The sequence below is a fragment of the Fragaria vesca genome, linkage group LG5 (genome assembly GCF_000184155.1).
Source record: "Fragaria vesca subsp. vesca linkage group LG5, FraVesHawaii_1.0, whole genome shotgun sequence".
Lineage (NCBI taxonomy): Eukaryota > Viridiplantae > Streptophyta > Magnoliopsida > Rosales > Rosaceae > Fragaria > Fragaria vesca.
This window is the reverse complement of record NC_020495.1, coordinates 7,138,537-7,163,670: the sequence shown is the minus strand read 5'-3', so window position 1 is coordinate 7,163,670 and position 25,134 is coordinate 7,138,537. Positions and strand designations below refer to the sequence as shown.

General features: G+C 38.1%; 6 protein-coding genes across 6 annotated transcripts; 2 read left to right on the top strand and 4 right to left on the bottom strand.

Annotated features, from left to right (window-relative positions):
* Nucleotides 1-1,681: 1,681 nt before the first annotated feature.
* On the bottom strand, nucleotides 1,682-4,732 carry LOC101299298. The gene is made up of 8 exons (XM_004299209.1): nucleotides 4,666-4,732; nucleotides 4,457-4,585; nucleotides 3,789-3,904; nucleotides 3,536-3,617; nucleotides 3,216-3,275; nucleotides 3,019-3,126; nucleotides 2,386-2,431; nucleotides 1,682-2,200 (listed from the first exon to the last, which is right to left on the bottom strand). Exons 2-8 carry the CDS (start codon nucleotides 4,577-4,579, stop codon nucleotides 1,971-1,973), a joined length of 765 nt encoding a protein of 254 aa, XP_004299257.1. The 5' UTR covers nucleotides 4,580-4,585; nucleotides 4,666-4,732; the 3' UTR covers nucleotides 1,682-1,970.
* Nucleotides 4,733-7,370: 2,638 nt separating this feature from the next.
* On the top strand, nucleotides 7,371-8,920 carry LOC101315057 (tetraspanin-11-like). The gene is made up of 2 exons (XM_004301038.1): nucleotides 7,371-7,951; nucleotides 8,606-8,920. The coding sequence occupies exons 1-2, from the start codon at nucleotides 7,448-7,450 to the stop codon at nucleotides 8,918-8,920; spliced, it is 819 nt and encodes a 272-aa protein (XP_004301086.1). The 5' UTR covers nucleotides 7,371-7,447.
* Nucleotides 8,921-9,083: 163 nt separating this feature from the next.
* LOC101299001 lies at nucleotides 9,084-11,196 on the bottom strand. The gene is made up of 5 exons (XM_004299208.1): nucleotides 11,042-11,196; nucleotides 10,883-10,962; nucleotides 10,149-10,531; nucleotides 9,685-9,761; nucleotides 9,084-9,596 (listed from the first exon to the last, which is right to left on the bottom strand). The coding sequence occupies exons 1-5, from the start codon at nucleotides 11,107-11,109 to the stop codon at nucleotides 9,446-9,448; spliced, it is 759 nt and encodes a 252-aa protein (XP_004299256.1). The 5' UTR covers nucleotides 11,110-11,196; the 3' UTR covers nucleotides 9,084-9,445.
* A 143-nt stretch (nucleotides 11,197-11,339) lies between these two features.
* On the bottom strand, nucleotides 11,340-16,403 carry LOC101298708 (probable acyl-activating enzyme 17, peroxisomal-like). The gene is made up of 14 exons (XM_004299207.1): nucleotides 16,150-16,403; nucleotides 15,543-15,672; nucleotides 15,178-15,446; nucleotides 14,856-15,060; nucleotides 14,695-14,735; nucleotides 14,478-14,603; nucleotides 14,033-14,103; nucleotides 13,677-13,897; nucleotides 13,162-13,256; nucleotides 12,768-12,984; nucleotides 12,380-12,505; nucleotides 12,207-12,305; nucleotides 11,868-12,080; nucleotides 11,340-11,775 (listed from the first exon to the last, which is right to left on the bottom strand). The coding sequence occupies exons 1-14, from the start codon at nucleotides 16,401-16,403 to the stop codon at nucleotides 11,665-11,667; spliced, it is 2,178 nt and encodes a 725-aa protein (XP_004299255.1). The 3' UTR covers nucleotides 11,340-11,664.
* A 589-nt stretch (nucleotides 16,404-16,992) lies between these two features.
* LOC101298421 (calcium sensing receptor, chloroplastic-like) lies at nucleotides 16,993-19,474 on the bottom strand. The gene is made up of 6 exons (XM_004299206.1): nucleotides 19,122-19,474; nucleotides 18,753-18,998; nucleotides 18,095-18,287; nucleotides 17,708-17,849; nucleotides 17,498-17,629; nucleotides 16,993-17,395 (listed from the first exon to the last, which is right to left on the bottom strand). Exons 1-6 carry the CDS (start codon nucleotides 19,368-19,370, stop codon nucleotides 17,161-17,163), a joined length of 1,197 nt encoding a protein of 398 aa, XP_004299254.1. The 5' UTR covers nucleotides 19,371-19,474; the 3' UTR covers nucleotides 16,993-17,160.
* A 4,251-nt stretch (nucleotides 19,475-23,725) lies between these two features.
* LOC101298125 (ethylene-responsive transcription factor ERF091-like) lies at nucleotides 23,726-24,633 on the top strand. The gene has a single exon (XM_004299205.1). The coding sequence runs from the start codon at nucleotides 23,763-23,765 to the stop codon at nucleotides 24,411-24,413; it is 651 nt and encodes a 216-aa protein (XP_004299253.1). The 5' UTR covers nucleotides 23,726-23,762; the 3' UTR covers nucleotides 24,414-24,633.
* The last annotated feature ends 501 nt before the right edge of the window (nucleotides 24,634-25,134 follow it).

Below are 25,134 nucleotides of genomic sequence, written 5' to 3'. Positions count from 1 at the left end.
GAGGGATTTAGGTGGGCCTATTGGGCTGCTTTTGTTTGGATTCGGGTACATGGCCCAGTTTAAGACCGCAACGGTATGTTTTTACCATCAGATGATCAGATAAATTGTTAGTCATTATTTACATTTAGGGGCCGTTTGTTTGCCCGGATATGGGCCCCTGACAAGATTAATTATCTCCGATCTGATTAGCAGTTGTGTTTGGGTGTTCAGATATGGAATAAGCAGAAAATTTTAATCTTGTCAGACCTTAATTTCAAATCCTCCTGAGAAGGTGTTATTATTCTTATCCGTCTAGATTTCAAGGCTTCGTCCTCATAGGGAAAAGAAAAAAAAAAAAACTGAATCTTCAATCTCATATTCTCTCTCACTTCCTTGTTTGTCTGAACACCAAGTCATCGAGCTCTGCAACACCATTCTCGCCGCGAAGAAGACGAAGATGAGAACGGAGTCGGTGGCGCAGGACGACGACGAAGAGCTGCGATCTGGCAAGCCGCGGTGGTGGTGGCGGCTGGGGTTAGAGTTGTGTTTAAAGGGGAAACAATCGCTAATCGGAGGCCAAGATCGCTACCGACGGCAACGCCATTGTCGTTGAGGATCCTCATCGCTAGGTTTAGGTTTCCTTTCTAATTTCTGGAGTTTCATAAGCTTTGTGCATGAATCGGAGTACGATTCGAGAAGCGGCGAAGTTAGTGGAACCGGAAAATCACAATCGGAAAAAGTGAAGGTGACCAGTCGCTGTTGTCACCACTTCCCTGCTCGCTGCCGTCACCAACGATACTCCGTCAACGCCGCCGTGAATGACTGTTGTCATGACCAATTGATCCAAATCTTGGTTTAGAACTGAGATGGGTTTAGAGATGTTCTACCGATTGTAATTTTTTTATTTTTATAAATCTTGTAGTTATCTAGATCTTAATCTTGTTAAACAAACACCAGATTGGTTTTCCTGTTAACATTTCTTGTCCAATCTAGTCTTAGTCTAATCTGGTATAAAATCCTATTCCAATCTTGTCTGCCCTGCCAAACGTCTCCTTAAAGGTTGAAAACAAAACAACTCTACTAAAAAATAATTTTTTCACCATTTGGATTCAAATCTAACAGTGACTGACCATGAATCTCTTGGTAAGTTACTGATTATGCGAACATGACTGTTGATAACAAAATCAACCTTTCTTGTTCATGAGAAATCAACCTTTATTGCTCAGGTGAAACCAATCTCTCTTTTTTTTGCTCTTGTACATGATACATGTTGCACTCACCTTCATTGCATTTCTTTTTTGTATTTCATTGTTCCATGATATGACTTTCACATATGTATGTACTTTTACAACCGTAGATAATGTAATACAATACAACGAAATCATGTAATTTGATGTTTATATGAGATGTTGGAGCTAATTAAAAATCATTTGTGGCTTGGCAGACATTTTTCTCTCCCCTAGACTAACACCCAGCACCTTTGTGCAACAATAGGTGATGTATTTACGGAACGACGGATACTTACTTTACAATGAGAAGATTGCTAGAAGATAATTAGAGACTTGTTTATAAGGATTTCAAAATGAAACCATAGTAGGTACGAATCCATAATGGACAATAAACTACGTAGAAATCCTAATGAACAAAAAGCTCTAGCAAATACTCGCCAAAAATCTATTACTTGGTGCTAGCATTTGGCTATTGCGAAGTGTCAAAAATGCACTTATATATATATACAAAATGCACTATAACATTTTCAGTTATTCATGAATCATGACAACAACTTTTGAGGATATTCAAGCAAGCTTCATGCCCAGTAGATGCCCAGTAGAGCAGGATTTGAATTCTTTTGTTGGCTTGTACCATGTATACATGGACCCAAATCAGTTTATGATACGAGTTATCCCCAATCAGTTATTACACGCGCGAGGATAACTCCACAAACTTTGTCTGGTCGGTATAGTGAACGATTAACACACCTTCTTTCCTCCTTAGGCATCTTCTACCATTTCATTTCCGGTCAATAGATGCTTCTCTTCCTCGTCAAGTCTTTCCAACCATTTCAGTCCAAGATCACATCCTGCTTTTGCAGCGATCTGAAACCGCTCTCTTGCCATTCCTGCCTGGTCTCTTACAAGGCTTTCTGCATCTTTTCTTGCCTTTCTGGCTAAAGAACCCCTTTTTGAAGTTGACTTTGTCACAGATTCTGGGACTTGAACACCTACGATATGCAAATATGCCACTAAAGGGTAAAAATTCATGACAAATTGGGAATGAAATACAAGTCGGGCTGCAAGCATCCTATCATTCCTTATACATACAAAGAATCACCCTTCATTGAAAGGATCCTCATTGAAATGAACCTACGGCCTGTACTCAAAAGAAGCATGGTGGGGAAGAACAGACCTTGAAGAAGAAGAGACCCATATGCTATAGCTGCACCAGCATGACCCTGAAAATTATTAAAAGAAAGAACATTTTAAAACAGCGATCTAGTTGGAGAAACAATGATATTCTCAGTAGAGCCTGAGAGGATCAGACTTGTTGAACAAACTTATCAAGATTTATTTTGTAGATAATAACCATGTTGGACTGATTCAATGGTGTGCAAATAGTTATCTCCCCCAATTTATGTTTCTCTTTCTCACTTTGGGATAGCATCCAATTCTATCTCTAAGTAAAGTCAAACCTATGAGCATGACATATTGCTAGTTGTAAAAAAATAAAATGACACTTCCTTTTATAAGAGGGAGTGAGAGCCAGACTGCTTAGCAGTTAGCACTCAATTGTTAATACAAGACGGTGCTGCTCAAGCCAAAATATGTAAACATTTTCAGTAAATGAGGTAGGTAAATGAAACAATATATCAAGTAACCTATGCCCATGTAGAGATCAACAGTTCTGCCCACCAAATACCTATAACTGCTAAACCAGATCAAATTTAACAGAAGTCTCCAACTAGGACAATAGTTTACCATAATGAATCCCAATAACTATCATGGTCCAAAACTGCGTTAGCAGAAACAGGAGCTGCATTACCTTCTCTGATGCCCTATGAAAACACCATAAGGCAGAGGCAACATCTTTCTTGACACAGTCTCCAGTCAGATACACAGCACCCAGAAGGTATAGAGCACCTGGATGCAACTGAAAGAATACCGAGCTCCAGTTAGACTTGGAAATATATTCTGGAAGGCTGGAAGCACTATTATATGCAACAACATTCTGAAAACTACCTGGTCAACTGCCTTCTCCAAATAATGGAAAGCTTGCTGATCCGATTGCACATGCTCATTCTAAAAAGCACCCAAGCAAGTAAGCATCATAAATTAATAATAAAATGATTAAGAATATCAGAGGAAAAAGAAAGTACAATAAAAACAATTGGAAAATTCCAACCCGGAACAAAAGAATATTGATCTAGTAGGGAAAAATTTTCACGAGTCATCAAAATTCACAGATTGGGAGCAAAACACATAGAAGTGATAGAACAAATATACTTCACATACAAATTTTGTTAGGAGCAGCAGTGATAAAACTTTCTTAGAGTTTATACCTCTACTCTAAGACGACAAGCGAGTTCATATTGTGCATCTGCATCACCCATATTTGCGGCTTCAACTAACAGGGCAGCTCCTCTGTTGTGAAGAAAACAGCAAAATTATCAATCACATGACATCCTTTTATTTGCTTGTATGCCCCATGATACAACACAGAATATTAATGTTGGGAACGCAGACCACCATCAGTGAAGTGACATAAACTAACGAAGAAAAAAGTACGCAAGACTTCTCAGCAAGTACACTTACATCGCTTTGCACGCCCCTGGGACATGGTATTTCAAATGCAATCTGGACAACCAATACCTGGCATGGGTATTAGAGTTGTCAGTCTCTAGAGCCAACTCAAAGTTTTCCTTTGCTGCCTGATGCGATCAAAAGAATTGTGTCAGAACAGAGACTTTTTCTTTCTGTTATCCCATTTCATTAACAAAAGCTTATACTGTGATCGAAAGGGAGGGGGTGTATTGATACTCCATATATTGCCTCTGATTTGGAAGCCTAGATCTTAGCCAACAATCAACCAACACCAAATTGACTAATGATGGCAATCGAGCAAATCATGAATTTTATACAGTACCCTTTCATTATAAACATTACCCCTCTCCCTCCCAAAACCAAAAGCCAATACCATCATAACCGAAATTCGAATTTGGTTCCTCTTTGTTTCTCACATTTTCTCATAAACACAAAAGCATATAAATCGCTTAAGAACACATGGAAATCAAAACCGGAAAGAACATTTTCCTCTTCAATTCACATTACTAATCAAGACACCAACTTTCTGGGTTCCCATTACTTTTCCAACTCAAACGTATTGAGACCAATACTTAATTGTTGATAAAGTATCCATCACCACATCACCCTCAAAATGTAAAATGAACCGAAAAATGAAGTCATGTAAATTAGAGACAGACCCTTAATAGAGGAATGAGTCGGCGATCGTTGAGCTCGCAATAGTCGATGACTCTATCAACTTCCTTCAGAGCGCTCCACCCTTTGGCTATCAACTCCATCGCCTTCTTGTTCCTATCGTGCATCGCTCTCTGCAAAACCAATCAAACCCAAAACCATTTATCAACCAAGTTTCAGGTTATGTGGAAAAAATAAGAACTGAAAGACAAACCCTTTGAGTGAACTGAGCAAACCCATAGATGGGTTTCCAACTGAGCTTGTTTGAGAGCTGTCTCTGCATCGCCGACTCTGGGTTTTTGGGGTTTTGGCATAGGAAGCGGGTAGGACCCGTATAGGCATATATACATCTCTCGTTTTCTTCTTCTTTTTTCCTTTTTCTTTTCAAATGCGTTGTTTTTTTTTTTTTGTTTAAGAGAGAAAAAAAAAAGTACAACAACAAAAAACCTCAACGACACCCACCTCTAATTTGATCAAAGTAGAAGGCAGACTGTATCAACATAGGTAACTGATTCGACCATAAAATAAAAGAATGAAAGAAATGGCCTAAATTAGCTCTAACATCAGCAAGAACTTGGTTTCTATCCACACATAAACAAAGTAGATCAATTCAAACTAAGAGCATCTCCAACGATCAGGTTATTTGTCAGGTGCACAGAGCAACGGTAATAATTGACTAATGCAATCTTTTCCAACCAAAGTGTCAAATCCACATGAATGACACGTGATTGACATTTTTCAGATACATTGTCAAGTTTGACACAACCCATGAGAATGGTATTGTTTTTCTTTATTGTTCTTTCTCTCTCTTCCTTCTCCCTTTCTCTCTTCTTCCCTGTATATTTATTTCTCTCTCTTCTTTCTCCCTTAATAAAATAATACATATATTTAACATCTTGGTTGGAGGAGAAATTGTAGCAAAATGTCATTTGCCATGTAAGATGTCAAATTCAAATTTGACAAAAAAAATAAACAAGATCATTGGAGATGCTTTAAGCAACTAAGTTTTTGAGATCTTGGACGAGAAACTTCCGTCATGGAACTTCAGTGTGATGATTTAAGGCATCAATCAGAATCTTAGAATCGTCTTTCAAATGTGATGAATGATGATGCAAATTTAAAGAAATAATCTTCAACATTTAGAAAAGTTTGAACACAATGTGTCGTTAAAAGTTACGATAATTTTTTCCGCTGCATACGAGTAGCTATAAACATCATAACTTAACATTGTAAGATACATGTAAATACGGCCACTGAGATTAATTATATATATATGCATAGTTTTAAAATGATTTTAGTCTTTTTTGAGGTTCATTCATTCTTGACGGTAAATTCATCACTATATTCATATATACTTCACTAACCTGTAATCCGAGTAAGATCTTGAATAATGCATCTCTTGATTGATTGCATGACTATCGTAGGTATATCATTATCATTCGACAATGAAGAGAAACCTGAAATGCAGGTGTACATATTGTAGATGTACGTATCCTTTTATGATAATGGCATGGAGAAGCTAGGCACCTGAATTACTGTCCTGATCGAGTTCCTACATGAGTTCCCAATCAACAAGCTTATTGATATGTATGTTAACCCTAAACCCTACGAAATTAATCCCACACAGTTGTACTAGTGTTGCATGCAAGCCGCTTCTCATAGTACTATCTCTTCCCAACAGTGTCGCAATTTTATGGCCAGCAAGGACAATGAATTATGCTAAACGTTTTTCTGATCGATCTTTATATTGTCGATCAGGTTTAGTTTGTTCACTGGTTTGATCACGTAGGGCTAGAGCAGCTCTCAGTTAGTCTTTCCTTGTCTATACAAAATTAGTAGAAATGACCAACGTACATAGTTACATACACACTCACGAGACATGTAAATCAATCGATTTGAAAATGTTAACCTGAAGATCAAAGCCCGCACATTATGTATTCATACTTCCCTTGCATGAAACAGATTATGCTATATATGATTATATTCTAGGAAGCAAAACATACCAATAACAGAAGAAGATAGTTGACAAAGAAGTTTACAAATGGAGGCTGTATCATATCATATCATCCTTCTTATGTCCATCTTTTCTTCCTATCACAATCTAACACCTACAAAACCCCGATCAAATTACCACAAAAACTCCACCTCAAGAATCTAACTCCTATCTCTTTCGATTCTATCATAACGACCTACTGCTTTGTTCATCATTAGCCAACAATTGTCATCAGTACACCACCAAAATATAAGGTTGAACTTCAAACACGAACCCCAAATATCAAAGTTCTCTACAAGCTACAAACAATTATCGATTGATCTCGACCCTCCATGTATCATAAAGACAGATGTCCCAAATTCGCATCAAGTAGTCAAAAATCCTCCGAAAATAATCACTTCTCCAATGCCAAACCAACCATTCTCACACCATTCCTTCTACACACGGTCCTGCCTAGCTCGCTCTCTTTCTCCAAATACCCAACTTCTCCGGCACATTGATCCACAGATACAACAGAAAGAAGAAGAAAAAAGTATATTCCGACAAGTGTAAACCTAAACAGACGAAGCACAAACAAAGTATATTCAAAACAAGTAGTAGGTTTAACTAGTCGTAGCTTCCCGTCAACCAAACCCTAACCGTCGCCTCTAAACAAAAGGCGTCCACTACGTACATGAACGAGACTCGGTTATCCCACGTCCCCTTTTCAAATCCCCCTCCAACCCCATTTCGGTCCTTTCACCCCTCTCACACAACCGGCAATGATGACGTGTCATCCTCTCCACCCGCCACCTATTGTCCACGTCCAAAACCAAGATTCAAAATCCGAATGCAACCGTTTTACGTAGGTGTTCAACTCCTTCTATAAAACAGTTTCTCACTCCAGAAATCCAGATAAATACACAACCGTCTCCTCTGTTTCTCTCATTCTCAAATCCTAGGGTTTGATTTAACAATTCTCACAAGACAGAGACAACCTGCGACCTAGTTTTACCTTTTCACAATGTTACGTATAAGCAACACCGTGATCGGGATCCTGAACGCGATGTTCCTCCTCCTCGGACTCGCCTCCATCGGCGCGTCGATCTACTTCCACCTCCACGGCGGCACCATGTGCCAGAAGGTCCTCCAGAACCCTCTCCTCTTCGCCGGACTCGTCTTCGTCGTCGTGTCCCTCCTCGGCCTCGCCGGCTCGTGCTGCAAACTCAACTCTCTCCTCTATACCTACCTCGTCTTGATCTTTCTCCTCATCCTCGGATTCATCGCCCTCACCGTGTTCGCTCTGTTCGTGACGAACAAGGGGATCGGACAGGCCGTGTCGGGACGAGGGTACAAGGAGTACAAGGTCGGAGACTTCTCGCATTGGCTTCAGCATTACGTTGTTAATGGGAAAAACTGGGAGCCGATCAAGAGTTGTCTAGTGGATGCTCAGGTTTGTAAGAGTCTCGGTGGCGATGTTCATCAGACTCAGGCCGATTTTTATAGGAAGAACTTGTCTCCGATTCAGGTATGTGGATTTTTTCCCTTTTTAATTTACTGATATATTTATTTTTGGACGAACTTTTTAGTTGGACTTTGGTATATAATTAAGTTATGTGATATCTGGTGATATCTGTGATCTAATCATAGTTACTGAGGTTTTAAATTGCTATTCGAGTTTAACTTATTAAGAAAATATAAAGATATGGTAATCAGTAAAGTTTATCCGAGTAGATTTGCTTGAATCATCACTATCATGCAGTCGAAAAAGGAGATAGGATTCTTCGTTCTTTTTGTGTTTCTATTGAAAAATTGATAACTGATCATTTAGGTTCTGTGATTCCCCTTGTAATTGTAATGTCGTGTGCAATGTTCATATACCTGATTTTTTTTATGTTCGATACGAATTGCGGTTCTGTATGCAAAATATTTACGGTCAGCGATTTACGGTTCTGTATGCAAAATATTCATTCAAATTATCAAGTTTAGAATCTAATTGTTGGTGGACAAAGTTTTGCATGGAATACATGCATCAGGATTCATCATCCTTATGAATTTCTTTTACTAGTACTTGTATAGTGTATATCCATATATATGCGATTTCTATACATTGTGAAAATGTGCCATGCTTTCTTGAACTTTGTACTAATCATAAGCTTTTACGTGTGTTTGATATAAACAGTCTGGTTGCTGCAAGCCACCATCCTACTGCGGATATGAATTCAAGAATGCAACATACTGGGCGATTCCGAAGTCTGGACCTAAAGAGCCGGACACTGACTGCCTAACTTGGAGTAACAAGCAGAGCAGGTTGTGCTACGACTGCAAGTCATGCAAAGGAGGAATTCTGGCCAACATTCGCAAGCAGTGGCGGTCTCTCGCCATACTCAACTGCTGTATTCTTGTGCTCCTTACCCTTGTCTACTGCGTTGGCTGCTGTGCTACCAAGAACAATCGCTTCAGCACTTACAACAACAGCAAGTTCCGCGGGCCTTGAACGCTAGCGTTGATTTTAGTTAGTTGTTGTTTAGCCAATGTAACTTAGAATTATTCTTATTCGTGTAGCCGTGTAGGTGTGCTGTTTTTACATTCATCTTCACTGCAGAACCTAGTTATTTGATATACTTGGAAGTTATATTGTTTAGTACTTTTTTCAGTTTGTAACGTCTGTTCAAGCTCATCAAAATCATTGCATCGTATAATTTACTTGGAACTATATTGTTTAGTACCTACGTCTGTTTGTCCTCATCAAATCCAGTGTTATCGTACATGAATGTGCATAAACAAAGAACCAACTAGTCAGAAAGAATGACTCTAACGTGAGAGCCATTTGATGAAGACGATTGTAACAGAGATGCACAATTGGGAATTTGGGATTTCAAACTCCCAAGTCCCAAGTTTCAGAGCCCAAGTTTCAGAGAACCCCAAAACATAGACCTCGATATATCGAAAATGGAGTTTGGCTCAGTTTGCAACCTACCGAATAACATAAATTCGAATGATGTGTCCAGACAAAATAGTTTTACTTGAGAAAAGTGCAAGCAAGGAACAGGAACACATAAACTACTAGTGACGTTAGAAGTTCGAGAGTCCAAGTCGGGTTTAAGAACATTGAAGGAATATTTGGAATCAAGATTGAACCGCACACCCAACCTGCAACGAGTGCTCCAAGTCTGCAATTGAACCATTGTGTAAATATGAGATGAGAAGAGGGAGAGAGCAGAGAACTATAGCCACGGTTAGTATTTACAGAAATTTTACCCATAAACAGAAGCTCTGGCCAAGCTCTTTATCTTATCATTTAGGAAGTATATGCAAGCTGCCAAGGACACAGCCACCTGTAGTAATAGATATTTCATTTAGTACAGAGAAGTGAGAGAACAAGGGGCACCAAGATTCCAAATATAGATGATATTTCATATTTGAACCTGTATTTATCAGCAATGAGGAAAGTGCAGTATCTATTATGGTAGAAAAGCACTTGAAGCATGCAGTTCTAAAATTCACATATTATTTAGTAGGACACTCGAGTGCTGTCAAAAGGCGGTGTAAGCTAAGTGCATAAAGGTCTAGGTCTATCTCAAGGTCCAATACTTCCTATCTCACCAACTTATCCTACATTTTATTAGTATGACTGAAGATTCACTCTGATAACAGAACTGATAAGATGCACAATGATAAAACAAAAGAGCATTACTGATCAGTGTGTAAAAGTTGGAACAAACCTGAAAAGCAGGTCCCCCTTCAGCTGAGTTCATAATACTCCAGCCACCCATGAATGCAAAGAGGAACAATCTTCTAAAAATAACTTCAGTGGCTGGAATTTCCACAAAACTGAGCAAATTCTTAACCCAAGGTGGAGACTCTTCAACTTTGTTCTTTAACCTGCTCTTCAAGTTGATTTTTGTTTTCTTCCTCTGCTTGAAGCTTGTCATCAATATTTTCTCGAAAGCAGCTTCAATTGACTCCTCACTTCTCTCATGTCCCGCATACTGTTGCAATAGAAAGTTGCGCGATCCCCAAATCTCCTCCTCAGAAGCATCCTGGTTCACACCAAGACGCTTATATGGATCCCAAACACTGACCCGAGGGAACTTGGGAGTATTACCTATAAAATGCGGAGAAGAAATTAACAATGGCCAGCAATCACCAAACCATATATTACGGCATCAACACACTCACAAGGAGCTTCAAAAGCTCGACATATATAAATGTACTAACACAACCTATCCAATCCTGAATAGACATCACACTGTCACACTAATTCTCAACCAATAACTGAATCAATTCGTGCAGACTAAACCAAGTTCGTTTGTCCCTAGAGAAAGCTGAAGCCTGCAATTTCCATCAAATTCTTCACTAACTTTCATTTGGAGAATAAAACCGAATCCAATTGCGTAATCTAATTAACATAATCAAAGCAGTAAAAATACATCTAAAAAAAGGTCGAAAGGAATACCTCCATAGGATGTAGCTGCACACCTAGGGTTTCGCAGGAAGGAGCAACTCTTTTGCAGCTTCGTATTTTCACGAAAGCTACTAGAAATAACAAAAAAAATAATCGAAATCAATTTACAGAATCACAGAGAGAAACAGAGAGAGATAGTGAGGGGCTTACAGTTTCTTGCCGAGGAAGGAGGTCGTGAAATTGGGGGCGGCGACGGCGAGAGAGGCCATGGTCGCCATAGCTGTGAGTCAAAACGGAGCTCTGATTAAAGAGGAACCAACTATATCCGCTGCCTTGTGTTTTTCAACAACTAACCGACCTATACTATCTTACTCTACGCACGACCACAGGGTATCATTGCTTTTTTAATGGGTTTTTCTCCTAGGTTTTGATGTAATTGGCCCAAAGGCCCAACATATAATTTTTCTTAAATTTTGTGTGAATGGCTAAAATCGTAAGATATTAATATAGATGAATGGTTAACTTAACCAACATATTGATGGTGAAGATACCGTGAACTTACACCACCGTGTATATAAAAGTTTTCACTAAAACATGAAAAGTGTTAGTACATGGTTGTTATGTATTTACACGTATTATATCATTTATATGGATGACTAGGATGGGAAGACATTAATATATATGGATTGTAACAATATATAGTTTTCCAGAAGAGACTTGTGATATATTGGGGAAGCTGTACAAGAAGGTTATTATTGTAAAATAACAAAACATTGTCTGCATCAAGAGTGCTTGGTGTTGTATAAGGCAAAAGCAACTCTTCCCTCGTACTTTCATAGCTTAGCACCTTGGTCGAGTTGAGCAAACTGCTGCCGCAGAATCCGTCTCATGACCTTATTTGTTGCTGTTCTTGGAAGAGAAGGGAGAGGCACAGCTCTAGAAACCTGCAGTGGCGAGGAAATGTTAAGCGTGTAATAGACTGTGGATATGTGATGGTTGAGGTTATTGTTTTAAAATAAAGCAGTGAGAAGCATACCTTGAACAATGGATTTAGTTTCTTCTGCACAGCTGAATTGAAGGATGCTCTTAATGGATTCAAGTCTGCAGGTGGATTATCTGAGTTCTTAAACACAACAGCAATTACCAGCTGCTCCGGTCCGCCTCCAGCAGGCGGCACGCCTATAGCAGCTGTCTCGAGGATGTTGGTGTCAATTGCATTACAGATTCGTTCAATCTCAATAGAACTAACCTGCCAATCAAAATAAACAGAAAAGTCAGAACAGTGCTATCTGCTGATAACAGTCAGGACTAAGGAAGTCAGATTTCATGTGCACATTCAACATGCAGTTCCTTTTCAAAATCATATTTCCTATACCTTGATGCCTCCAAGATTCATTGTATCATCTGCGCGACCATGAGCATGATAGTAACCCCTGGAGGTCCTCTCAAACAAATCCCCATGTCTTCTCAAAACCTGCGAGTGAAGATCAGAAATTTAAGTGATGTAGAAGGTATACTGGTTTGAGAGTGGAGAATAGAGTTGTTTACCTTCCCATTCCATGATGGCATTCCCTTGTAATAAACCTCATAATGATCAGCATTCAACAGCGTACTCGAAGCTCCAAACATGAGAGGACCAAGAGCCAGTTCACCAAACCCTGGTTCATTTTGTGGCTGCAAGAAAAGATGGAGATTAGAGTAACTAAACATGAGCCGAAAGAATTCCAGAACATGATAAAATATCATTAAAGATTACTCAACATTGTCAATAGCCAATCAAAATTGTTGGCAAAGAAATTAGGGATATTGTGCGATACGTTATCTGTGTCTACCGTGCATTGCTATTGAATACTTACTAGCTAGTATAAATTGATGAGTAAGAAAAACAAAAACAAAACAAAAAATTCATCTGAAGCTGAGGCCTGTTGGTACTTACAATTGGACTTCCATCAGTACCAAGAATAAACAAACTGCAGCCCATAGCTGGAGTGCTAAAAGAAGCCAAAGACTGAGCCTGCAACATTGAGCCAGAAACAAAGGCACCGCCAATTTCTGTACCACCACAATACTCTATGATAGGTTTGTAGCCAGCCCTCCCCATTAGCCATAGGTATTCGTCTACATTTGATGCTTCACCGGTGGAGCTAAAGCAACTGCCAGATTTCATGGGAAGGAAAAAGAAAAAGAAAACGAGTTATGACTGGATATATAATATAAAGCAAAACCAGTAGAAAAACTCATGATTAACATTATACAAGTTATAGTACAACCCATGAAACCAGATGTCCAAACCAATATGGTAGATACCAAGAAAGGCAGCTTAAACTTACCGAATGGCAGACCAATCATAGCCTGAAGTAGAATTTGTACTTTTCCATGTCCGAACAATACTAGGGATTACACCAAGCATTGTTACTTTGGCATCCTAGACAGATAGAAACAGTTTCAATAGTCAGAAAGCATTCACTTCTCGGATGCTTATAATCTACTATACTTCACTCCGTGGACTAATATACCATAGACATGGGCAACAATTTTGTTACGAGTCCACTATGCAGTTCCAAAACATTTTATTCAAGCCTTTATGGTAAAAATTGAGTACATCCATGATGGGGAAAACTTATGGTGCTTGCAAGTAGGAAATTGTTGAAATAGCAGATAGGAAGGTCTGTTCTAACACTAATATATTCAAGCATTCACAGAAGGGCAGCTATTCTGGTTGGCATATAGCTGGGGGGAACTTCAGCAATATGAATAACAACAAAACCTAGTGAGAATTCTTACCATAAATGCAGATTATTATGTGAAAGCCAACAATTTTTGTTTTCACCTATAGTAGGATTACCTGAACAAACTTGGAAAAGCCAGGTCCAAGTGGAGATCCATTATATAGGGCAATGGAAGCACCATTTAACAAAGAAGCATATACCAACCAAGGGCCCATCATCCACCCAAGATTTGTGGGCCAAGCAATAATATCACCTTTACGAATGTCCATATGGCACCAGGCATCTGCAGCAGCTTTGAAAGGAGTCGCATTGGTCCATGGAATTGCCTTTGGGTCCCCTACAACAACATCAAGGACACAATTAAGACTGTTAAAGAAATGCTTAATAGAAGTTTTGTTAAAGAAATTCACTTTGTCATGTAAAAATGTGGAGTTGTGGCACATGTCAAGCTAAGCTTCAATGTTCAAATTACCAGTAGTTCCAGATGAGAAGAGGATATTCGTAAATGCTTCTACAGGTTGTTCCACAGCAGTGAATTCATTTCTGTAGGATTGAGAGAAATACAAACAGATGCTACATTAAAATCAGAGCCTCACTAAGTATTAGGTTCTTTCAAGATACGCTCAAGTAATTCTAACAATACACACACAGGCTCAGCATTACAAGGTTAAAGAAGAAACTAGTCCATACTCCATAACAGAAGGGGGACACTAGATTCAGTTTGTACGCCAAGAGTTTTCAAAATGATTTTGAATCACAACTTCATATAAATGAATGAAACACCGACGCATATCAAGCACATATTCACTGTATAGTATGTTCTAAAGGAAAATAAAGTACGCTTAATAACCTTATTAAATTACACACTGATAAAAATTAGAAGTAAAAAGTAAACAATAATAAAGTATAGTACATACTTCAAATCTTTTACTGTTTCTAAAAAATCATGCCAAAAAATGTCACCATCACGCAATTTCATGCTGGAATTGGAACCCTTTGTAAGGAGAACAATAGCCATAGGAGATTGAGCATCCTTGATTTTACTGCACAATTGACACTACAATGAGGCACATATGAAAACAAAAGCAGAAATAGACTATGTCATCTCATAGCTAAACTATTTCAGTACTTCACCTGTACAAGGGTAGACTTTTCTCACCACGAACTATTACATCCTACCATCAAAAACAAAGCAAAAGAAACTGAGGAAACACAAAGGTACAATTTATGAAGCCAGAATACACATAATCTGAGGAAGAAAAAAAATTCAGCTTTTCCAACAGAAGGGTATGAACCTGGGTAAATATGGCTTTTGCCTCCGAAATTTTTAGTCTGGTTGATATTTCAGGAGGAGCAAAACTATCAGCGATTGATACAACTACAAAACCTGCCAGAACAATAGCCAGGTAGATAACTACGGAAATGACATTCATTGGCATATCAATTGCGATTGCAGATCCCTTCTCCAGACCTAGTGCTTGTAGAGCATGTGCAACTAACCTATGGATTATAAGATCAAAAGAAGATCTCATTAGAAAGATAAAATCACTCAAGTCTATTAAAATTGTTGGAAATGACTTCAACAGGACAAAGCTTAGAGGATCATGAATAGCATACCAAACCTCTGCACGCAATTCTTTAAGTGTCATCTTATTCAAAGGCAGATCATCCTTTCCTTCGTCACGCCATATTACCATTGTATCATTCAAGCTCCTCTTAGAATTCAAACTCAAACAATTCCTTGCTGGATTCACACAAGCTCCGGGAAGCCACTGAACTCCTGGAACTGATAAATGCCCATCTCCAGACAGATTCTCACGCAAAATACATTGCGGAGGCTTGGAAAACAACACATTCATCTCATCTAGTACAGTTTTCCAATAAACCTGACCATTAAACAGGAAGTAGATATGTACAACGACTAGAAAACAAATCAATCAAATGTTTTGAGATAAGCAACTTTAGTGTTAAACAAATCCTACCTCTGGATTGGACACCGAAAATTCCTGGAAGTCAGAAAAGCTGGATATGGGATCCTTATATCGAGAACCCAAAAACTCTTTTCCCCGCCTCTCCAGTAGTCGGCCAGCATTTGTTAAAACTGCAGTCTCCCTTACCACACAACAAGACACAAACTCAGAAGTTTACAGAAACTATACACATAACCAAAACATGTCTGACTCTAATTCTTCGTAAAGTTTAAAACTTTAACATGTCCACAGCAACCAAGTTGTTAATTTTCCAATTTTTCATCATGTCAAACCATATAAGAACTACAAATGCTGCTAATGCATAACTTTCCATTAAATTTATTTCATATAGGAATTTAGTGATTGCAGGACAGAATATAACAATCAAATCATATATCAGCCAATGAATTCAAGCAGTAAAAAAAAAATATTTTAACCTGAGGGATTGTCTGTCAACCTGAGGATTCTTCTTACACAAGGAATTCCAAAATAACACAAACAAACTAATTTTAATCAGAAAAAAGTACAGATTAACAAAAATTTAAGCTTATTATTAAAATTAAGCTACTAGTTCATTTCGCGGTCTAATTATCAATTTCAAAAGAGTGAGAGAGCATACGGGTCGGGCAGCCAGGCGGGCGGGTCGGGTCCGAAGTCCTTGTAGCAACCGTAGTACATCATCTGGTGGAAGGAGAAGGGGAGGTCCGGGCTGAGCACGTGCCCGGTGATATTGCGCCACGTGTCCTGAGAGGCAGCGCCGTGATCGGCGATGATCTTAGCGAGACTTCCATGGAGTCTGTTGGCGAGCTCCGGCTCAATCCCGAGGGATTCGATGTTGGCGATCGTAACGGTGTCGAGGCTCTTGTGCGCCATCGCCGCCGGTAGTTATGACGGCGAGAGAGAGTGACTCTGTATGAGACTATTCTGAGCTGGAAGATAACGGCTTTGGCTGGGTTGATTAGGTGGCTCGTCAATTTCTCGTGTGTCGTTTTGTTATGAAATTTCTGCGTTTTGGGTCATGTGATTTCTTGTATTGCAAATATGGGCACACCTACCGTGACACGTTATGCTGCGCGATGTTACCTAACTCTAAATGTGCAAAAATGTCTCTTATGAAAACGGATATTATCAGTGAGTCGTGACGTGTTGGTTTGTTCACTAGCTTTAACGGTTTTTCGGTTTAAATCTCACTAACATTAAGAATGAGCTAAGAGAGTTACATTGTCTCGAATATATGCATTTATTGGACTCGAATATATATTACTTCAGTATATGAAAGTAAACCACCACGTGTGGTCAAATTTATGTAAACCCTCATACTCAGGTTCGAATCATGCCGTTGTAAATTAGAGTTAAATCTTAATCTATTCTTGATAGTCAGTAAGAAAATAACATTTTAACAACATCCCGATACGGATTAGTCTCTGAGAAACTGTGTGATCTCTATCAAAAAAGTATGTATAGAGTAACTTCGGATAGCACTAGGCTCTAAGCGTGAAGATTACAGTATATAGACAAAGGTGAAAGAAATGAGTTACATAACTTTACAGATAGATCGACTAATTGAGAACGATAACAAACCACTACATACGTCTTGAAAGAGAAAAAGGAAGACAAGATTTGGATGAAGTTAATCTGAAAGAAGCTTTCGACCAGACTGAACTGTGGTGCCAAAACGTCTTGTCGCAGCTGGGATGATTCTCGATGGTGAAATCACCTCAGCAAAGGAGAAATTGTATGAATCTGTGCCTAAACGACTCTGTAGCCACCCCTTGTTTCCGGAGAACCCGTCTGCTACAATCCAGGTGTTCTTGAAGCCTAGATTGGTTAGTGCTCTTGCAACTGTTTTACCTGAATCAGAGTAACTATACATGTACACCAAACAAACACAAGAGCAGAATAAGAAAGAGGGTAATGATCCAAAGTCATTATCAAGAATGATGAATGAGGTTGAAGAAAGAACTCACGAGTCCAAGATGACAATGTTGGTGCCCTTGTTAACTTTCTTGAGGTAAGCAATTTTCAATGCTGCTATCTCGGCCTCTACTTTCTTCACATTTCTGACTAGGCCTTTCAGTTTGCTTGGTAGTTCTTCCAAGCTGGAAAACAGAATTCGTTGTCATCATGCAGACAAAGGCACAAGAGGTACAAAAGGGTTTGAGGCTAATGCAACTCACGGAATAGCAATCAATTTGCTTTTGGCACTAGATGGAAGGCGAGGAATGCCGGCCTTGTCCTTGTCCTTCTCTGATCGAATATCTATCAGAATGTATTTCTTTGTCGAAATGAGATCAAGGGTTTGAGCAGGAGTGAGGGCACCTGAGTGGTGCAACCATAGCACATTAGCTATTAGTACAGGCATGTTACACTGACAGCTTCATGACAAACATGTAGTCTCAATATGATAACATTAACCGAAAATGTGTAGCTTTAAGCTAGTTTATATCTTTCAAAAGTTAAGTACTTGAATTGTAGAACTGCAATACAAGCAGAAAGAGTCACATTGTCTATGTATCAATAGATTTTCTTGAAACAACATCATATCACAATAAACTTGTACTTACCTTTGTATCCTCTGAGGTTAAAAGAGATAGCAGACCAAATTGGGGGAAGAAGGAAATATGTGAGGAATATTGCTCCAGCAGTTCCAACAATCACAACAGGATCTGCTGACGAAATGGTCTCGACAGTTGATGAAGCAATGGGCTTGGCATCTTGAATTACTTTGCTGGTCTGTCCTGCTGCATCACCTATTGTCTGCGACCAAATATACCTCTCGATAAACATATTGATTGGAAGAAAAGGGTGAATAGTGTACAAATCCACCTTATTGTTATCCATTCAATTTACAATCTCAATTTCCATACTTTTCTGAAACTTGTATAAATGTTCCACTAGTGATGAACAAGTCCATTGCATATTGAACTCAAAACTACCACATTGCAAATGTTATACATTTTAAGATTTCAGAATTGCATCACTAATGTTTTAAAAATAGTCAGGTAATGTACATTGCCCCAATTAAAAGTTTTAGACTACACTAACCACTTATCTCAAGTCAAAACTAAACAAGTCCCAGTCAATTAATTATGCAACTGAAATCAACTACTATACACTAAGCTTTAATTCACTTTAAAACAGTGTATATTATTGCAGCCATGGATGGTCTAGCTAATGTACATTTTACCACAAACCAAGTAAAAACTTGAGCAAAGCAAAAACCTTTGCAGCACTGTAAACAGGCGCTGTGTCAATCCCGGAACTTTGAATTGCTTCTTGAGCTTTCTTTGAAACCTCAGAAATTGCAGGAGAAGCAATCTTCAGGGCTTGTTCTCCAGCCTGCTTAGCAATTGGCAATGCCCCATCTATGCCAGGCTTAACTGCATTTAAAAAAGATTCAAGAAAACGCCCTGTGTTGTCAAACACACTAGAACCCACTTGCTGAACTTGATCAATTGTCTGCTCCACCTAACAAACAAAGAATACAAATTCAACAAATGAGTGCCAAACAAAATGAAATGAAAAGTAGGGAAGCAATTAGAAACACTGTAAATAACAATATTTTCATGCATTGGAATGGAATGTACTTACTTCAGTGAGGGAAGAGACTATTTGATCCTTGGAGAGGCTAAAGGCCTTGGCTTCAAAGGGAGAGGTGAAGAGGGCCAAGAGAGAGAGGGTAGTTGATGTTGGGAGTGACACAGAGACGGGTCTGAATTGGGGTTTGAAAGAAAATTTAGGTATGGATGGTGATGATGATGATGGTGAGGGAGAGGAAGAAGGAGGAGGAAGATGAGGTCTTGGGGTGACTGAAGCTCTGATGGCCATCTCCACTGCCATCTTTGCCACCTGAGCCTCTCAAAAAGTGGCACACACAAAGTCGAAAGTTAGCAAGTGTGTTTCACTGTTTCTTTGGTTGATGTTTCAAAAGGAATTTTTTTTGTGATGAGAATTAAGTGGCCAAGAGCCCAAGATAAGGAACTTTTGGCCAAATGATAAAGGGATTTTCTATCATAACCTCATAGGCTTGAGATATCTTATGTGTCATTTTCATTAATATTTAAAGCAACTCATACATCAAGCAATCTTGGTGGCCTGGCCTGCTTGTGGTAGTAGAAGTTCTATGACTTTCACCCAACTTTCATCTAACCAGAGATGCAGAATTTACTGATCACATTTTTATGTTAGAACAAAAAAGAACCCTTTAGAACCTTGTAACCCCTATGTATATTTATGAATGTTTATACAATGAAATGGCAGTGTGAGGAATCAAAGTAGCCAGTGAGAAGCAAGGTATATCACTTGGGCTTACTGGACAATATTGATGACTGTAATTCATATTATTTTTCTGCTGCATCAGCTTGATTTCAGCATTTATGCAAAACGTGAGACTGCTCCAGAAATATACTATAATCTGTATACAATCTGCATAAATTTGAGGACTGAATTGCTAATACACCTATGCCACGATGACTAATAAGACTAAAAAAATTTCTGTCACATAGCTTATTAATCGATCTATGCAATCTGCATACATAAGTTACATAAGTTTGAAGACTGGCATTGCACTCTGCTAAACTAATCAGCTTAGACTGATTCCTGTGTTTAATGGAACCTCTCTTCCTCTTGCATACCTTTTGCTCGATCAGTCTATCAGACATTGTGACTGTAAAGGAATCAACTTCACATGTGGGACTAAGTACAAATATTGTCTGTAAAATCACTAAAATGATGTTGATGTGACAAATTGTGTTTTGACTGTTTGTAAAATGAGTTTTGTATGGTAGCTAGTAGAATACTTACAAATTACAATCATCAGTATATTTAGATTCAAATGAAATACAGTGGGAATTAAAAGAGGAAAGAGGACTGGACCGGGCCAGTTTTCAAGTTGGATTACAAATGGGCAAAAGAGAAGTTTGTGAGAAATCCAACTGAGTTCAATCCTTGACAAAGTTTATGCTATTCTTTTATTTCCCTTATTGTTCTGAATAAAATCATATATAAGCATTTGTGGACAGTCAAGCGTACTCATCGTTATGAAAAATTTAAAACAGTTGAAGTGTATCAAGGAACAAGTCAAGCTGCTATGTAAACCTTCTTTCTCTGGTTTTACATCATATATATTAGCACGTATTTTCTTACTAGCATGACATGAAGGTCTATATATAGGTAATGAGGCATAGAACAGTTTCACACAACAAGACTGCCCTGCTATATGAGAACTGGTAATGGATTATGACATAAATGACTACAAAGTAGGAAGAAAATTTTCAAATGGTGCCCCAAGTTAAGTCTATTCATCATTTTGACATCTCAATCTTGAAAACTATGATAATGGTACTTTAACACTTACACTCAACCCAACATTAGTTTCCTCCTTGATTGACACTGTTAAGTTGGACTTTGTCCATGGGCAAAATTGTTTCTTCATGTTTTCACTCCACAAACTTTATCAGTTGATAGAGTTTCTCGACCTGAAGATATCAACTATGAATGTGAGTTCTATTACCTAGTTATCTTTGATTGTTCTATTAAGTATATATGTTTCATGAACTTATGTACTTGATACAAAATGCATTTTAATCAATGTTGATTTTTTCTCTCACCGGTGGGTTGTCAAAGCTACTTTTAATTATGGATATTAATGGCCAATGGTGTATTATAATTTCTAGATGTCTCTAATTTTTGTATGCAACCAACACATGGCTCACCACAAATTCTGATACTGATGGGAAAATGAACATTATTCTAGAAGGAAATGTTTATGAAGGGAAAAGATTTGAAGAGGGAAGACATGAAAAGACAATTTTGCCCATGGATAAAGTCTAACTTAACGGTGTCAATCACGGATGAAACTAATGTTGGGTTGAGTTTAAGTGTTGAGGTACCATTATCATAGTTTTTAAAATTGAATGTCAAAATGATGAATAGGCTTAACTTGGGGCACCATTTGAAAAATTCCCTCACAAAGTAGCTACATACAATGGCGGAGCCAGTGAAGGACTAGTAGGGGCCCGTGCCCCCAGTGAGATTTTGACATCTGCCCACATGATGTAGAGATGCCCCCACAGAAATATATATTTTGCGGATATCCTTGATAGTGCAGCCCTACAGCCTCACCTGGGTTAGCATCTTTAGCACAACAATAGCTACATATTGAGTAAAAATATGCATTTTAACTAACACTCGTTGTTGTTTAGGTAAATCAACAATAGAACATCTCTATATCTCATCTTCTTTTCACTGTCGACCTGTCGCCATGGACGTCGGAGAACAGCTCCTGAAACTCTAAGATGTATTACAGTAAATTAAATCTTTTCCCCACTCCAAACCCTAATTTCAGCAACTTCATTCCCAGATGCTTCTCCATTGAAAGTGATGACAGCTTGCAGTTACCCATGAAATCTTCAACTTTTGTGTTCATTAATCAAAAAAATTGTTTGGTTGATTTTTTGTGCCCCCATACAAAAAAATTTCTCCCTCCGCCACTGGCTACATATATGGGTAAAACATTAGAGAGCGAGAGAGTTTATAACTATAATAGTCTTGGTCATCTCTTAATATGTAAATGAAATATTGGAACAGTCTTCTTTATCTGTATCACATGAGACTCAATTGTGAACCTTCAGTTTTGACTCTTGTGGCTAAGAAATTTTAAGGAGCAAGTTTATCACAAACCATAAAGCAAGAAAACCTTGCTATATAGCCATTGCAGTTGCTTTAAGAGAAGCGCCATGGAAACCAGCCAAGCTAGTTATCATGGAATCATGATGATCCATGTCCACAAAAGAGCAAGAATCTGAGGCCAAAACTAGAAAGTACACAAAGAATCCAACAAAAAGAAGGCTAAAAACTTCTGATTAATTTTTAGAGACAAAAATTCCGCAGGTACTTGTTCAAATTTGAACAGCAAGTAATCCAAAGAAAACTTATAAAAAAAAAGTAATCCAAAGAAAACAGAACATGTGTGCTCTGAATGAAGGGACTTAAAAAACATAAACCAGTATGTGACAAGTGCCAAACTTTTAGTGTTTTATAGTTTGAAGCAATGTGAGGAAGAATATTATCTTATTAAGTTGGAAAGAAACACTGTAGGTTCTGTGTTTGGTTTTGGACTTTTGAGGTGTGAGTTTTGTTTCCAAGCAATTGGAGCTATATCAGTTGGGGAATTCATTGGGGTGAACAGTAAGCTTAATACTTATATTAATCACAATAAACCTAGCTTCTGTCAACACCTCACAGCTAATTTGGATACTTCTGCAACTATACTTCTGCTAATATTCCATCCCAGATCATCAACCTGGCAGACTCTTCATGTGAAAGTACTAAACCAGCCCTAGATTTGCATGATTAATTTGGAGCCACATCAATTATTGAATGGATCTAACCCCATTCATGAGGGAGACTTACAAACCAAATGATCTTTCTCAACCTAGTCTCTGCTGTGCCAAAACCCTTGGAATTGAGACATCATGGCTAGTACAGTAATGCATCCTGCACTTTAGTTTGGCCCTATACAAAATGACAACCCAACTTGGCTAATTTAAGTATATTAACACTGATCATAATATCATTTTCTATTTTCTACCAATCAAATTGCCCACAATGAAAAATATCTCTAATTTTGACCTATATATATAAACCTATATATATATATATATATGTTATTAGACTATCAGAGTAATACTGTTCGATCATTGAAAAGATTTCAAATAAACTTGAAATGATTAAGGGGAGAAGTAAAAACAGATATTCTTACACTTTGATTTATCATTTATATATATCATGACTTAGAACTATTTTTTACTATTCTTAGTAGTAGTAAAAGACTAAAGACCCACTCGAACTGAATAAGAGTTAGGAGGCTGCTGATCTATTAGGCACACAATTAGGATGACAATTTGTATATATTTATGCTTAGCTCAAGAATATATATACCGCTCACCCATTCCTTTCCATAATATCACACTCGATCTCTTTCTTAATAAGTAATTAAATGAAGAACAAAACAGTAATGCTTATCAACACCAACTCAAGATTAGTTTAGAAATTCTACTTGCAATAATGTTATTACTTGGGATACAAACAAACCCTAATGAGACAGCCAGCATGCCATTATCCCTGTCATCATTCTTATAGTACTCACTAAACTCTATAATAATGGTGCAGATGCCCTCCCTTCCCTTTCATCCATAGCAAAGCTAAACCAAACTCTTCTCTCCTACTCTAATGGACAGCCTAGAGAGCTCAACACCAAACCAAAAAGAAACTTTCCATGAAAACAAAGAGAGTAGTTGTCTTAGTACTAGCGTGATCAAGGTTCCGAAAAAGGCAAAGATTAATGGAAGGAGATTCCTAGGCGTGAGACAAAGGCCATCAGGAAGGTGGGTGGCTGAGATCAAGGACTCATCACAGAATCTGAGACTATGGCTAGGAACTTTTGATAGAGCAGAAGAGGCTGCATTGGCTTATGATAAGGCTGCAAGGGTTTTGAGAGGAAGGAATGCAAAGACCAACTTCCCATCATCTCATCAGCAGCATGGAATGGACTTCATGAATATACATGAAGAAAACTGCAACATATTGAGGAAGAATCCGCGGCTTTATCAGTTGCTTCAGCACGCGATCATGAAGAACCATGCAGCAATTTCAAGGTCTTCATCATCATCGAGGATCATAGGATCAAAGGAGGCTCAATCTGATTCAAACGATAAGTACTTTGATACACTTGTTGAAGAAACTATAGTGTGCTCTTCATCATCAACAAGTACTGCTTGTGATGTTGGAGATTATGATGATTACCATTGCGCACTTCCATTTGGTACTTCTAAGGTTTATTCTTCTGTTGTCGTTGCTCCTTCTTTCAGTGCTACTTCATGATGATCAATGTGAAGAAAAAGGTTATCAAGAGGGCTCCATAGACGATCACTTCGATCATCATTAAGTTGCTTTGTGGTGAATCCTAGCATGTTTTTAGATCAAAGATGAGAATAATAGTCGTGTAGTAGGTCCTTGTGATTAATTATGTTTTTTTTTTCTTTTCTACTTTTGAAAATAATTACTAAATTATTGTGTGTATTTTGGTTCTGTGTCATTAACTATTATGAAATTTGATTACGGTGGCTGAAACGAATATGGCTCCATCGGTAAGATAATTGTTTACTAATTAATCTTTCAGGGTCCTTCCAATGAGGGATCCCTATTTTAAGCCATTTATAGGGATAGGGCATTACACCAACTTCCCGATTATAATTTTACATATCCACCGTTCATATCTTAGGTCTATATGAGTAGATCACCTCTACAAAATTTCATATGATTTGGTGATTGTTAAAGCTTTCAAAAGTTCAATTTAGTTTTAATGACCTTCAACGGTTTTAGTTTGACATAAGCTGGACCGTTCAAAATTATTAAAACTAAATCAAACTTTTGAAAGTCTTAACGATCACCAAATCATATGAAATTTTGTAGAGGTGATCTACTCATATAGACCTAAGATATGAACGGTGGAGATGTAAAAATTTAATTGGGAAGTGGTGTAATGCTCTATCCCTAGAAAGTGGCCAAAAATAAGGATCCCTTAATGGAAGGTGCTGTTAAT

Excerpts from the sequence above, each read along its gene's own strand:
- LOC101299298 (XM_004299209.1), bottom strand. The coding sequence starts at position 4,579 with ATGCACGATAGGAACAAGAAGGCGATGGAGTTGATAGCCAAAGGGTGG. Across the intron at positions 3,127-3,215 it reads TGGAGAAGGCAGTTGACCAG|TTGCATCCAGGTGCTCTATA; the intron begins GTAGTTTTCAGA and ends GTATTCTTTCAG. Across the intron at positions 2,432-3,018 it reads TTCATAGGGCATCAGAGAAG|GGTCATGCTGGTGCAGCTAT; the intron begins GTAATGCAGCTC and ends AATAATTTTCAG.
- LOC101315057 (XM_004301038.1), top strand. The coding sequence starts at position 7,448 with ATGTTACGTATAAGCAACACCGTGATCGGGATCCTGAACGCGATGTTC. Across the intron at positions 7,952-8,605 it reads AGAACTTGTCTCCGATTCAG|TCTGGTTGCTGCAAGCCACC; the intron begins GTATGTGGATTT and ends TGATATAAACAG.
- LOC101299001 (XM_004299208.1), bottom strand. The coding sequence starts at position 11,109 with ATGGCGACCATGGCCTCTCTCGCCGTCGCCGCCCCCAATTTCACGACC. Across the intron at positions 10,963-11,041 it reads TCCTTCCTCGGCAAGAAACT|TAGCTTTCGTGAAAATACGA; the intron begins GTAAGCCCCTCA and ends TGTTATTTCTAG. Across the intron at positions 9,762-10,148 it reads AAGGGGGACCTGCTTTTCAG|GTGGCTGTGTCCTTGGCAGC; the intron begins GTTTGTTCCAAC and ends CTATTACTACAG.
- LOC101298708 (XM_004299207.1), bottom strand. The coding sequence starts at position 16,403 with ATGGCGCACAAGAGCCTCGACACCGTTACGATCGCCAACATCGAATCC. Across the intron at positions 12,985-13,161 it reads TATGATTGGTCTGCCATTCG|TTGCTTTAGCTCCACCGGTG; the intron begins GTAAGTTTAAGC and ends GAAATCTGGCAG. Across the intron at positions 11,776-11,867 it reads AACTAAATCCATTGTTCAAG|GTTTCTAGAGCTGTGCCTCT; the intron begins GTATGCTTCTCA and ends TCGCCACTGCAG.
- LOC101298421 (XM_004299206.1), bottom strand. The coding sequence starts at position 19,370 with ATGGCAGTGGAGATGGCCATCAGAGCTTCAGTCACCCCAAGACCTCAT. Across the intron at positions 18,999-19,121 it reads TAGTCTCTTCCCTCACTGAA|GTGGAGCAGACAATTGATCA; the intron begins GTAAGTACATTC and ends TTTGTTTGTTAG. Across the intron at positions 17,850-18,094 it reads TAACCTCAGAGGATACAAAG|GTGCCCTCACTCCTGCTCAA; the intron begins GTAAGTACAAGT and ends TGCACCACTCAG.
- LOC101298125 (XM_004299205.1), top strand. The coding sequence starts at position 23,763 with ATGGACAGCCTAGAGAGCTCAACACCAAACCAAAAAGAAACTTTCCAT.